The sequence below is a fragment of the Mauremys reevesii genome, linkage group 5, assembly GCF_016161935.1.
Source record: "Mauremys reevesii isolate NIE-2019 linkage group 5, ASM1616193v1, whole genome shotgun sequence".
Lineage (NCBI taxonomy): Eukaryota > Metazoa > Chordata > Testudines > Geoemydidae > Mauremys > Mauremys reevesii.
Window position 1 is genome coordinate 68603847 of NC_052627.1, and position 14287 is coordinate 68618133.

The 14287-nt window shown below is 37.7% G+C and overlaps 1 protein-coding gene across 1 annotated transcript in view; it reads left to right on the plus strand.

Annotated features, from left to right (window-relative positions):
- ANXA10 (annexin A10) overlaps positions 1–14287 on the plus strand; it is a 46165-nt gene that overhangs the window by 21183 nt on the left and 10695 nt on the right. Inside the window, exons 3-6 of the mRNA XM_039541499.1 lie at positions 1269–1363; positions 7142–7255; positions 8807–8897; positions 9768–9847. Of these exons, the coding sequence (XP_039397433.1) occupies positions 1269–1363; positions 7142–7255; positions 8807–8897; positions 9768–9847 (380 nt within the window). The remainder of the gene's footprint in view (positions 1–1268; positions 1364–7141; positions 7256–8806; positions 8898–9767; positions 9848–14287) is intronic.

Genomic DNA, 14287 nt, shown 5'->3' on the forward strand with positions numbered 1-14287 from the left:
CAACCAGAAGGCCCAATCGGGATTGTGTCCCAATCAAGATTGCTGTACACACATACAGACAAGACATGGTCCCTGCCTTGAAGAGTTTACAATCTAATTTAAGATAAAAGTGAATGTAACAAATGAGATGGAAGTAGAAGAGAAATCTAGGGTAACAGCAATATGAAAATGTGCTTAATAGGCTGTGCTTAAAGTAGACTTTCCCAAATGACCTTCAGTAATTCCAAACTATTTATGCTCCCACTCAGTGTCTGACCCCACACCACAGACAAAGATTATTAATAGTAAAGGTTTGGTTTAATAATTGCTGTTTAAAACAATATTTTCCCCTGTGTAAAAGGAAGAAACAAGGACATAGTATTGTGTTGTTTCTTTTTACACAGGAAAAAACATTTTTTCATGTTTTCAGCAGCAACAGTTCCTGCAGATCTTTTTTTTTAATATAAGAAACAACAGATGAATATGGCTTATCTCCACTAAAATCAATTGAGCTCCACCAGGAATGAATTTGTCCTGGGAATGTCATTAGAAAACCAAGTCATATCAAATCATCAGGAGTTCTCTTTTGGGAGGTAAAAGCAAAATAAATGAATTAATTGTGAATGATTGTCTATCTTCTTTTGAATTTTAGCAGTCATACATTGATTGCATAAATTTAGCAGGTAGCTCTAATCACCAGTTACAAGCTAATGATCATAGATAACCTTCTTCCACAAAGTAACCCTTGGTCCTAATGTATCATTCAGAAATCAGTATTAATAAATAATCCTTCAACATCTTATTTTAACCTGTCCAACAGAGCACCTTATTCAGCAATTTTACAACCAATAGTCCCTCTGTAAATAGCCATTCCATTTGGAGATCAATAACTCAAAAATGACAATTTATTCAGCATTGTTACATGCAAACTCAACTTTCCAGTCCTAGCTATAAATTCTACCCAAATGCCTAGTTCTCATTTGATGAAAGCCTTTATCCAATTTTACTGATGTTTTCAAGTCCATTCCCCTTGAGAGTATGGTAATGCACCTGATAATAATACAGATTTCTTGACTATTTGTCAGTAGTACACCAGCAAATGAAAGGTATATAAGCATGATAAATATTATTGATGTTTGTAAATACCAATCTGATATTAATCTGTTGATTTTTTTCTGCAAGAAATGTGGTTAATGCATTTGAACAAAACACGGTGTCTTACTTACACTTAACAATGATAAATATAAGTAAAGGTTTAATTTAGGCATTTTGTCTTGTTTCCTTTCCAGGTTGTGAAAAGGACATGGTGATTGATATTCTAACACAGCGTTGCAATGCACAAAGACTTATGATTGCAGAGGCTTACAGGGACATGTATGGCAGGGTATGATATGGTTTTGCATATGTCCACACTTATAACCCTCCTGTACTTATTGCTGTTGGCCTTTTCTTCAGGTCGTTTTCTGGGACCCAATCTCTGGCATGAAGCTGTATCACCACCTGATTGACAGACAACTACTTTATTTATATGACTATCAATACCTCTGCAGGTTTTAGACTGTCAGTTATCATTTAAATGACAGTGGAAGTTAAACATCTGTTTAGACATAAAGAACTAAGAAGGAAACGAGATGGAAAGTTTCTTCTCCCACAGTTTACTCACTATGTTCCTCTACTGATCTTACATACATTCTTTAGAAATACCTCTATCTTCCCCTCACCCAGCTTCTCAAATATAGTTTGTTCTCCTGATTACAGTGTGTGACTTTGGGCATTTTACTTAAACTCTCTTTGCCACTGAGTACCCATTGGTACAGTGGAAATAAGTTATCTGACAGAGATATGGTGATATGTAAATAATGTTTGTAAGGTGCTTCAGAACTTGTATGAGATCAGATCTGCTCACATCCAGAAGTGATGTGGCACAATTTTTGTGATAATACACCACCACCACCAAATTTTATACTGAAATATACACACACACATGCTTTTCAAATATGAGAGGACAGGAGCTTGGGTAGCTTTTGTCTTCTGGTCGGAGTCTATTTTTTTAATATTATGTTTAAATTGATTAAAAGCACCTACCAGGAACATTAGCATCTCTTATACATGTCAAAGGAGGCAATATTGCCTAGTGGATAGAGCAGTGACCTGGGACTCAGTAGACCTGGATTCTATGCCCAGCCCTATAACTGACCTGCTAGGTACCTTTGGGTAAGTCATGTTGTCAGTTTGTGCCTCAGTTTCCCCATCTGTAAAATGGGGATAATGATGCTGACTTTCTTTGTGAAGTGCACAGAAATCTACAAATGCAAAGGGCATGCAAGAGTCAGATTTTCTTATTATATACAAAAACACACAACTAATGAAAAATCCTATGATTAAACTGACCAGATTCCCCTCAGTCATAATAGAAATTAGCCCAATAGCTTGAGTTAAATCCAATTTCCCTGAACTCTGGATCACCCAATCCCCCTCAATCTACCAGCTCACAACAACCCTGAGAAAAGAGATTCTCCTTGAGAAGTGTCTTGATATTTATGGTGGAGCTTCTCAGGTATACAGGGGCCGCTGGGAGGGTGTTCTCCATAAGCAGAACTTAACTTTTGAACTTATTCCCTCCCTGATCCAAAATTGCCCAAGTCTGTTAATTTTTATATAGGTTGCAAAGCCCACCTGTTTTCTGAGACAATGAAGGGATGGAGGGGCAGAAGGAGGGCTGGTATATATGGGTAGAGGGGAGAATTGTTTGAACTTTATTTTCATGTTTAGTTGGTTATTTTCTGGTTTGTAGGAAGTGGGGATGCTGATTTTGTCTGGATTATGATATCTTTAAACAAAGGTAAAGAAGGGTTTTTGTGTTATAAATCAAAATCAATAAACTACCACTAAGCCATAGCTCATCTCACCTTCCAACTTCTGTTGTTCTACTTACATTTAATTGAAATCACTAGATCAGTATGTACATAAGTGAATTCTATTACCTAGATATCTTTACTACTTTTATGCCTCCTACCACAATACATAGTACCTGAATACCTCATAGTCTTTAATTTGTCCATCTTCACAACACCCTTGTGAAGTATGGACAAATTAAAGACTATGAGGTATTCAGGTACTATGTATATTCACAACACCCTTGTGAAGTAGGTAGTGTTGTTATCCCCCTTTACCAAAAGGGAACAGAGACACAGACACTTACACAAAGTCACACAGGAAATCTATGGCAGAATCTAGGTCTCCCCAGTTGTAGGCTGTATCCCTAACCACTATACCATCCTTCCTCTCTAATATAACTGTAGTAATTGCCATCAAAGAGTTATCTTTTGCCAACACTTAACTACACAGTTACCATAAATTCCCTCAGTGGAGTGAAAACTGTGGTAATCTCAGACTGTGTGTGAGGAAATAGTTGGTAATTGAGGTTTAATGATTTCTGCTGTACCAGTTATATTTGGGATTGAGCCAAGACTTTTAAAAAACCAAATAGCGTTATAGGCACTGTAACAACTTTTAGTTGTATTTTGTTAAGAAACTGAGCTACTCTGATCAAGCTAATCTCATCTCAGGTGTGTGTACAGTCCACAGCAGAAACTCTGTACACAGCATTTCTTTTAATGAAGTGCTCCTCTGATATTTTTCTGGAATATTACTTGCAACTGGAGCTATCATTATAATAAAATTAAAAAGTTAGTGATATTTTATTTTAAATTACTGAACCTATGGGTAACTGGGATATAAACCTATATTATTTGCAGAAAGAACTGCCAGTTCCTTTTTAGGAGATGGAGTTCACATAACGTGGTTTGAGATATTCTGTATTAATGGAGGATAATTCCGGTTATGTCTACTTTATTCAAAAGTTTGGATTTTCATTTTAAAATCCTGAACCAAACAATAAATAAAAGAACAAAGAATAGATTCCTCTAGGTCAATTTTACCTTAAATTCATCCTTCTTTTCCCACCTCCCAGGAGTAGCCTCTTGGCCCTGTAACATTGATGGCTGCAGGTCTCATGATAACGGGGAAACTGGAAATGTAAAGGAGAATCTCTGCTTTCATTTTTAAAAGAAAGTTTCTAGTCCCTTTTACAGTGTAAACAAGTTGCTAATGTTAAAAGGAACAAGCAATTGGATTCCATTTCCGCAGCAGAATGTGTGGGGTATAGAAGAGTATAAAGATTCACAAATTAAGTGAAATTAGTCAGTTATTGGGTGCATCTTGCTAACCTTCCCAAAAGGGTCTGCTACTTCTCCACATCCTCCCTCTCTCTTCCTCACCCCATTTCTCTGGTTTCTAGCTCTCTCTCATGGGACATGTTCAGCTCTAATTTTTTTTTTAATTCATCAAACGGGCCACTGTATAGACACTAGTATATCGACTTCACATATTTAGACCTCTGTCTAGATCAATTTTTAATATGGTAGTTATTGTGCTTTCAATAGGATCCTGTTCATAGTGACACTAACATGAATTACAAACTGGAAATGGGGCAAATTAAAAGCAGAAATGGATAAAAGCAAATGCTGAAGTTAAATACCTTCTGAACTGGCTGTTTGATTCAGACATATCCAGAAACTTAAGCGATTTCTTCTTACAATTAGCCTTTAAGGATTTCTCAGAGACACAATTGGAAATTTTTAATAATGACAACTTAGATTTGTCTTTTCTTATTTTTCACTACTTCTCTTCATTCTACCCTGGTTCTGATTACAGGGGATAATTTTTAATTAGTCTCCATTTGTATTATTAATTCATTATTAATCCATATGCCCACAGGCATGCTGTCAACAGTAAAATGTCTTAATTAATTAATTTCAAGTCTATGTGTGATTTAGTAGTTTTCAAATGTATCTAATGTGCATTCAGGGAAGATTACATATTGTTTCTTCATCATAAATTCATTTTTTAATTTGTATGTCTCCTTCCTCATTGCTACTCTGTTTACTAAATTGATTAACCACAGGATATCTGAGTATATCTTTAATTATTCTCCTTCTGAGAGATAGAGAGGCTTTTGCATTAACTATGTTGTCATTTTCAGTTATAGTTTTTCCACCATCACCATGGATCTCTTGGTAATGAAAAATCTTCACCAATACACAAAAATGTATTTAAGACAAGTTGCATTGGAAGAAACATCCTTAATGCTTTTGGTTCAGTCCATCAAAAGTGAAGTCTCTATCTTTGGACTGAAAGAAGATATACATGGGGGAGGGGGACAGGGACTGGCTGGATTTTTGGGACTGGAGTCCATCTGATCACTGATTCAAATCCAAGCTCAGGCCAGTAGGAATCTGGGCCCAGGTCCTCAAAGGTATTTAGGCTCCTAACTTCCACTGATTTCAAGATCAAGGCACCCCTGCAATCCACAGAACCCTCACTCAGTTGGAGCCAAAGCTCACTGCGTAAATTTCTACAGTAAAAACTCACTACATGCCTAATCTTCTGCCACAGGCCAGCACCCTGGCCTCTCACGCCTCAAGCCAGGCAAAGATAGATGGTCTCTTGCCCATCTCACCTGCAAAGCCTGATCTGGTAGCTGTGCTCTGAATAGGGCTCACTCCACACCAAAGAGCTGGATGGAGGAGGAGTTAACACCCTCCCTTCTAAGCTTTTAGCCCAGTACATAGGACATTCAGCTGGGATGTGGGAGACTCCAGTTCATTTCCCCCCTCTGCCTGAGGGACAGGAATTTTAACAGGTGTTTTCCACCTCACGAGTACCCTAATCGCTGGACTATAGAGTTATTCTCACTCTCTCTGGCCTAATTAATACTTAATTATTTAGTACAAAGTGGAATGGCTTCAACAAGAGAGACTGAGATACACCCTCTAGTATTCACAAAGTATAGCAGATGAAGGGTGCTGGAAAGATAAGCAAAGATAAAACCTTCCCTCATGTTGCCCCTCTGATCAGGGACAGCTTTCTTGCCATTTTAGGTTCCCGACTAGCCTCCATCTCTTCTCCCTGACATATGACTAGAGGAATTTTTGGCTGAAAGATTTATTTCGATCGTAAAATGTTTATTTGTCAAAACAGAAATGTTTTGTAGGAAGAGGTTAGATTCAACAAATTTTTGTCAAGAAAAGTTCCTCAGGTCCAGGATGGAATGTCAGGGAGGAACAGGACTAAGAAAGATTATAGTCCTGTGGTTACAACATGCCTCTGGCCTGTGTAACAGAGTACTTGCTCCAAATCAGTGTGTCTCTAGCTCAGTTTTGCTGCTGAAGCTGTTACATTTTGTATAAATAATTAAATATTGCTTAAGAGAGTGACTGACTATAGCTTAGTGGCTAGACCACTAACCAGAGATGGAGGTTCAAGTTCCTGCTCAAATGAAGAGTTAATTATTTATGCACACCAGAAGCACTCCAGCAAATGAGACTGAAAGAGTGGGAAAGCAGACTAGCCAATAGTCTGGGGATTAGAGTACCTAGGTTACAAAAACTCACGTATAAGTCCCCCTCTGCCTGATTCAGATCATTCCAGGCAAGTACCATAATCACCAGCCTCGAGGCTCTCCTATTTTTTTTTCCCATTGGGTAACTTCAAAAAGGTCTCAGTTTCATCCAGATGTGGAATGAGTCCATTTTCAAAATCTTGACAAGTTTCACTGGCTGGGAAAACTGTTTTCTGTACAGCTCTACATATGATTACAAACCTACTTACAAATATAGTTGAGTACAACCCATAAAATATAGTCGTGGTGACTTCACACAAAAGCTGTTTGCATAAGCACACCTAAAGGTCTGGGTTCATGAAGATTTGCATACACAAGTTGACGGAGAATGTTTCAAAGCAGATTAAAGACCCTTTTAAAATTTGGCCCCAAATGTCTTTCCTTACCAGTGTCAGTCTTTTCCATTTCTTAATATTTGGTTTTTTTTCACCTATGTTCTAATTAACCATAAGCCAACATTGCTGTGTTCTTTTTTTTTTCTTTATGTACAGTAGCCTTACCCATATTATCAACAAGGATATGCACAGTTTCGAGAATAGTTTTTGTTACTTAACTGTAGCCACAATCCAGCCTGCAGGGTTCATCTTTTTATTATATCACAAAAAATAATCGCTAGTTTTTATTTTTAATGCTTTCGGTGATTAATATTCCACTGCACAGCATGAGTACCACACTAATCCTGATTATCTTTTTTCCAAGGATTTGATTATGGACCTGAAAGAGAATCTCTCTCATCACTTCAAAGACGTTATGGTTGGCCTGATGTATCCACCTGCATCCTATGATGCCCATGAGCTCTGGCATGCTATGAAGGTGCTTGTCCAACTCAAAAATACTTAGACTATTACTTATAGGCACAGATTACAGCAATTCACATCTGTTTAATAGATTCTTTGACATACAACTGAATGATAAACTGTTAAAAAGGCATTTCTCAGTTTAGTGGGAGAGAAGAAATATACAGTACTATAAAATTTACATGTATTTATATATTAAAAGCAATATAAATAATCTAGCTTTAAAAATACAGCAATCATTTAACAGATGAATATAAACAGATAACTGAAGAAAATAACATATTTCTATAGTATGGTTTGTTAACTGAAATGTAAGTGCCTGATCCAGCAAACGCTTAGACATGTTCTTATATATGCTCATAGGAGTAGTCCCATTGAATCTTTCTCATAAGGCTAAGCACATGCATAAGTGTTTGCATTGTCTGCACCCTAATACTTACCTTACTCTTTTATAAATCAATGACTATCTTTTAACATTTTAATTTCATTCCCATTTTCAAGGCTAGGAACTATTTTATTGTATTAAGCAGTCATTGCCACCAAATAAAATGAGCACCAACGTTGTCATTTTTTTAACAGTTGATATCAAGGCACTTTTAGAACTACTGGTGTATTTTTAAAATGATGGTTAGCAGTGAGATTATTATAGCCCATTAGTAGCATCAGAAGTACTATTTTTATCATTGACCAGGATTGGCAAATCTAGAATTTTTCTGCATTTGAATCAATTCTGTGCTTTTTTACACTCTTGTACCTTAATTGTGGCGTCAATGGGATTACTTGGATGCTTAAAATAATGCACATACATAACTCTGCAGAATTGGGGCCTTGCTGACATATTCTTCTCCTGTTCTAAATGCAGAATTCTCATTGTCATTAACAAGAGCTGTATGCACCTATGAAAAGCAGTATATGTAGCATCCATTCACCTGAATTCAAACTCACACACTGAAGTCAACAACCTTGTGGGGAAATGTAATGATTTGCAATCCTACATGATATGACAGTAATGAAGAAGTACTTCATGTAAAAATCAAGTACTGTTGTAAACATTCCAAAACATACTTCTAAGTAGTTCCAAAAAAGAGAAACTGAAAGCAGAGCATGTTATTGATGTTCAGATATATTTCAGATTGTCTAAACCCCTAGCACAATTAGGGACAGCATGCTTAGTACATGCATTTAATTCTTTACAAAGCCCCACATATTTAAAAGGGCTTTATTGCTCCCTAGGAATGAAATTCATCCCAGTGCATTTTCTCTTTTGGTAGGGCATTGTCTCACTCTCCATGTTGCTTTAGCAATAGGACACTTCACATGCTTAACTTTAAGTGTTAGTGTTGGAGGTTCAGTTCTAATACTAATTACACTGAAGCTAATCAGTAACCCTGAAAAGACTGGAATCAGTACTCTTATTAATAGGAAAATAACCCATAAAAATAAACCATGAACTCCTCCAACAGAGACTAGCATTCTTTCACTGTCCTTGACAAATATTACACATTGTATTGGAAGCCATTATCTCTACTAGTAATGACCTTGCTTGTTTGCTATTTTTTCCTTGCAGGGAGCAGAGATGGAAGAGAACTGTCTAATTGATATATTAGCCTCAAGATCAAATGGGGAGATTTTCCAAATGAAAGAAGCCTACTTAATGCGTATTGTTTATTTTATTTCATTTAAGTATACAGTAACATAGCCTGCAAGGGTGCAATTCTGACTAAAAGTGTTCTGGATATAGTTGCATGACTAACAGAGCTAGACTTCCAAAGATGAATTCTTAAAGCAAATTGTTTTCCCCTCTTTCCTTGTTTCAGGATAATTGTACATAAAAGGCTGAAGCAAAATGTATAAAACAAGTTTAAATTTTTAATGTACAGTATTAGCATAAAAATATCTCAGTATTTTTAGACATTCATGATTCTGTGATCTTTGAAATGTCTCTCAGTCCACAGACTGATATTTTTGGACTATAACTTTTGGAGGAAGATTCAAGTCTTTAAATCTTCAAAGAGAAGGAGAGGGTTTGGTTTTTTTGTTGTGGGGTGCTTGTTTGTTTGTTTGTTCTCTATCTTATAACTATCTCACTAATTCTACACTAATTGTCATTTTAGGCTTGAACCCATGGTCACTGTTTAGGTAAAAATCCTATTAAAGTCACGGAGATTCTTGCTAGCAGTGGGGACTACAGACCAGATCTTCTTAGGTGTTTAGGCACCTAAAGATACAGATAGGCACCTAATGGGATTTTCAAAAGTGCATAAGCAAGTTAAGTGAATTAGGTGCCTAACCTGCTTAAACTCTTGTGAAAATCCCTTTGAAGATCTATCCCCACATGATTAGGCCAATTTATTCCTCACTGCAGAATGAAAAGTGTTAAAAGACTTGCAAATGTCAATATACTGACTATATTTTTTATTCTTGTTACTCATCACTGTTTGCAAATCTTCACTAACATTATTCAGAGAATATTTGTGTGTTCTACAAATTATACATTTAACATAAGTTTGTTGTGGTTTGCACCCCAGAATACAACAATGATCTTCAACAAGACATTTATTCTGAGACTTCAGGCCACTTCAGAGACACACTTATGAACCTCACTCAGGTACTGTACAAACTCAAAATATGTTTTACATTTTAAAAAAATGCAGAACCATTTTCTAATATTGCTGAAGGACCCTCAGATTTTAAGTTGGCTACAGTTAAAACTAATCCATGCTCAATATGGTTGAAAAGCTACATTTTTAAAGTGGCAGCAAAAAGGGGAAAGATTAGAATTTCAATTCTTTCATCTGCTTTCACTTTGGCTTTAGAATGCAACCATAGGTCAATTGAGTATTTTATTGAACGAGAATCTGAAAATGCCAACATCTGACCCTATACTCAAAAAAGCGAGTATCTTCATATCCAAATGAGATTTTCTTTCACAAGTTCTATTTTTCTTCATTAGTAGAGTGTACTGTTCATATTACAGTTTGTATGTCACATAGAAAAATGGAGAAATAGCTGACCTGACTATGCAAGAAATTATTAAACAGATCCTTCTGTTTTAAAAAAAAAACAAACCATGTTCTTTGTGCTGAAGAAATCTGCCAGACAACATGCTGTTTACACTGTGGTGGTACCTCATGCAGGAGGATTGTCAATATTATTTACAAACTTCCTGATCCTGTAAAGTGCTTGAGTGCTTTTTGTTGGGATATGGTCAATTCTCATTGAATTAGGAGACTCTCAGCAGTTCAAAATTGGTGATCAACTCTTTACAGAAATCAAACCCTAAAATATTGTGCCATAAGGCAAGGGACAGAGGAGAAATGGGGACAGTAATTACTGTTATCAAAAAGACACAGAGGAGGAAGATGCCTTCATGCTAGTGGCCTAATTAGTTTTATTTGTATTTCAGGAGTTATTACATCTTACACATCTAAATACGTTTAGCGTGAAAACTGAATTAGGGACTTTCACAATATGGATCAAAAGCAACAGGTGCACTGTCAGAAATCCACATGTACCTTTGTACTTGCATTTGTTTTTACAAATAAGTACACAAATGACTGTTTGCACATGGAAAATGGAGAGCTGCGGTCACAATGGGTGACTGCACAGTTTTGTGGTTGCTCCTGGACCCGAAACTTTGACTCTATATTTGTATTACATTAGAAGAAAAAAAAACCTCCTACATTAAAAGAACACTAAGGTTGACAAGTCAACCAGCCAAAAGTTAGGAAATACCAGGATTAAGGTTTCCTGAGAAACTTTATTTTTGCTCCCTTGTACATATGCATTATGATAGTCTTATTGCTGTTTTTTCCACATGACCCCTTCCTCATTCAGTGCACAGGATGGACAGTGCTCATTTAATAAGCATTCAGTATTTCTCTTTATCCTGATTATTCAGCATGTAGCTGCATGCATTATTTAGTGAGTACTATCAAGCCCTGGACATCTTTGAAAATTTTGGTTTACATGACTTTCCCAGTACTACATAGGAACTATGTGAGAGGCAGGGAAAGTATCTAATTTTTCCAGGTGCCATTCAATTGCTTTAACCATAAAACCATCTGTGACAGAGCATGGGGATGAGCACTTATGGAAGACCCAGGGGAGGGGAGGCGCAAGTCCTGCCCTCATCTAAAGGCTCCTCCACCAACCTAAGAGGAGAAACTACTGAACCCAGGTCTCAAGTGAAATCAGGGACAATTGATGAATAACAGCAATGGGAGTGAGGATAGGGTTGCCAACTCTGACTGAAGCTATTCTGGGAGATATTTTTCCAACATGACATAATGTCATTTTCTTAAAATATCCTATTAAAATCTCTGGGATTGCTTTCAAGTCACCGGGAGATTGATGTAAATTCCTGGAGACTCCAGGCCAATCCTGGAGGGTTGGCAAACCGAAGGGAAGGTCACAGGGTCAAAAGCAAGGAACCAGAAGGAGACACTGAGCAGAGAACACCAGACAGCATCCACTGTTCTGCAAAGGTGTCCAGGAAGCCAATGGATTTAGCCCAGAGAAACACTGCTCGGACATGTGATCTGAGGGAGGAGCGGAAATAGGACCCACAGTCACAGAGCACCTCCCCATCCAGCATCCTCCTCTTGATATGGTGGATGGCCACCTTGGCCAGCGCCAGGAGGAGGTTGATGTGGAGGTCTCATGACTTTGTGGGGCAACAGCTGGGCTGTGGATAAATCAGGAAGTGCAAAGAACAGTGCAGCCATAACCATAAGCCAGAAAAGGTGCTGTAGCCTGGCGCACTCAAGATAGATGTGCACCAGGGTCTCCCTCATGCCTCACAAGGGGCAAGAAAGGTGAACTGCACCAACTACATGCCCATGCTCATGGCTCCATGAACAAGCTGCCAACTAATATCCCCAGAGGGCCACAAGACCAATGTGGAATACAGTCTGGCCCACCAGAGTTCCTCACCCTCTACTGGTGGTAGGAGTTCCCACAAGTCAATGGCAGAGTTGGACACGAGGGTGAGGAAATGGCGTGGAGCACAAGCATGTACAGCTGTGCATTTTCTCTTATTTTATTTTTTTTAAATCAGAGTAGTACACAAAGACCCCAGTCAGGATTGTTAGGTGATGTACAAAAATATGAAGGCCTGTCCCCTGCTCCAAAGAACTTTTAGTCATAGTAAGTCTTAATGATGAAGGCCATGATTCAGCATGATTCTTAAGCATTTTACCCAACGTTAGGCACATAAATAGTCCCAATGAAGCCAAGGTGACTTCTCACATGCTTAAAGATAGGAAAGTGCTTACACATTTTACTAAATTAGGGCCTAATTCAAAACCATGTAATTTCAGGCCCTTATCCTGCCAACATTCATTCATAATTTTACCTACAAGAATAAAGGGCACTACTCATGTGTGTGTTTGCAGAATGGGGGCCTTGTTTGTACAGAATCTTTCATACAAACTTTGGGGGATATTCTCAGTGGGTGTAAATCAGCATCGCTTCATTAACTTCAATGAAGCTATGCCAATTTTTAACACCTGATAAACGTGACCAATTCATACCAGCTGATGAACTGGACCATTATCTCAAAATGCTTTGCAGAGTTAAACAATAAATAACAGCACATGGTCTAGCAGGAAGGAATGGAAAAGATAAAAAACATAAGTTCAAGGTTGAAAAGGATGATTTCTGATGAGGTTCGAAATGAGATGGGGAGTGGATGACAAGGAGAGAGAAAATATGTATGTTCCAGATGTAGGCACTGCAAAAGAGAGACATTTTCCTTCTAATGTTCAACAGATTTTCTCACTGGTGATGAACTCTTTGCCACACGAAAAAGACTGCATAATATCTTAGTTCTTACCCTCATTAAAGCCACAGCAATTTTGTCTTACAATCAGGACAAATACAAAACATCCTGCCCTATAATCTGCAGTCCTCATTATCAAAACACATTGCCACAAATATCCCCAAAGAGGGTGACTGGGGATCACCAGATAGGTAGGATCCCACCAGCTACTCATCTCATATTCTGGAGCCTAAAAAGAGCTCTGGAGAACTCCAGCTGCACTGCTTCATACTGTGCTTCTTTGTAAGTTGTTAATTGTTATCTGTGTGTGAATATTACCTTATATATGTTAATAAAAACAATTGTAGAAAAGTCAGATGGCACTTAATTTAAAATATTATTCTTTTTATAGTTTCTCTTTTGGATAGTCTTGTAGAATAAACTGGACAATGCTATAGATTAAAATAGAAAATTTGATTCTTTCTACCTATTTCTATGTAACTTATAAAAAGGATGTCATTCTGTATCAACAGTGTCAAGGTTTCCTCCCCCACTCTGAACTTTAGGGTACAGATGTGGGGACCTGCATGGACCCTTCTAAGCTTAATTCCTAGCTTAGAGCTGGTAACGCTGCCACCAGCCAGAAGTTAGTGTCTGGCACACTCCCTGTCCCCCCAAAACCTTCCCTGGGGAACACAGATCCAAAAACCTTAGATCTTAACACAAGGAGAAATTAACCATTCCCCCCTCCTGGTGAGTGCAGACCCAATTCCCTGGATCTTCAAACAAAGAAAAATCAATCAGGTTCTTAAAAGAGAAAGCTTTTAATTAAAGGAGGAAAAGGTAAAAATTATCTCTGTAAAATCAGGATGGAAAATGCTTTACAGGGTACTTAGATTCAGATAGCCCAGAGGAAACCCCCTCTAGCCTTAGGTTCAAAGTTACAGCAAACAGAGGTAAAAATCCTTCCAGCAAAAAGAAGCATTTACAAGTTGAGAAAAACAAAAATAAACTAATCCACCTTGCCTGGCTACTTACAAGTTTGAAACATGAAAGACTGATTCAGAAAGATTTGGAGAGCCTGGATTGATGTCCCGTCCTTCTCTGTCCCGAGAGCGAACAACAACAACAACAACAACGAGCACAAACAAAGACTTCCCCCAACCAAGATTTGAAAGTATCTTGTCCTCTCATTGGTCCTCTGGTCAGGTGTCAGCCAGGTTTACTGAGCTTCTTAACCCTTTACTGGTAAAAGAGACATTAACCCTTAACTATTTGTTTATGACA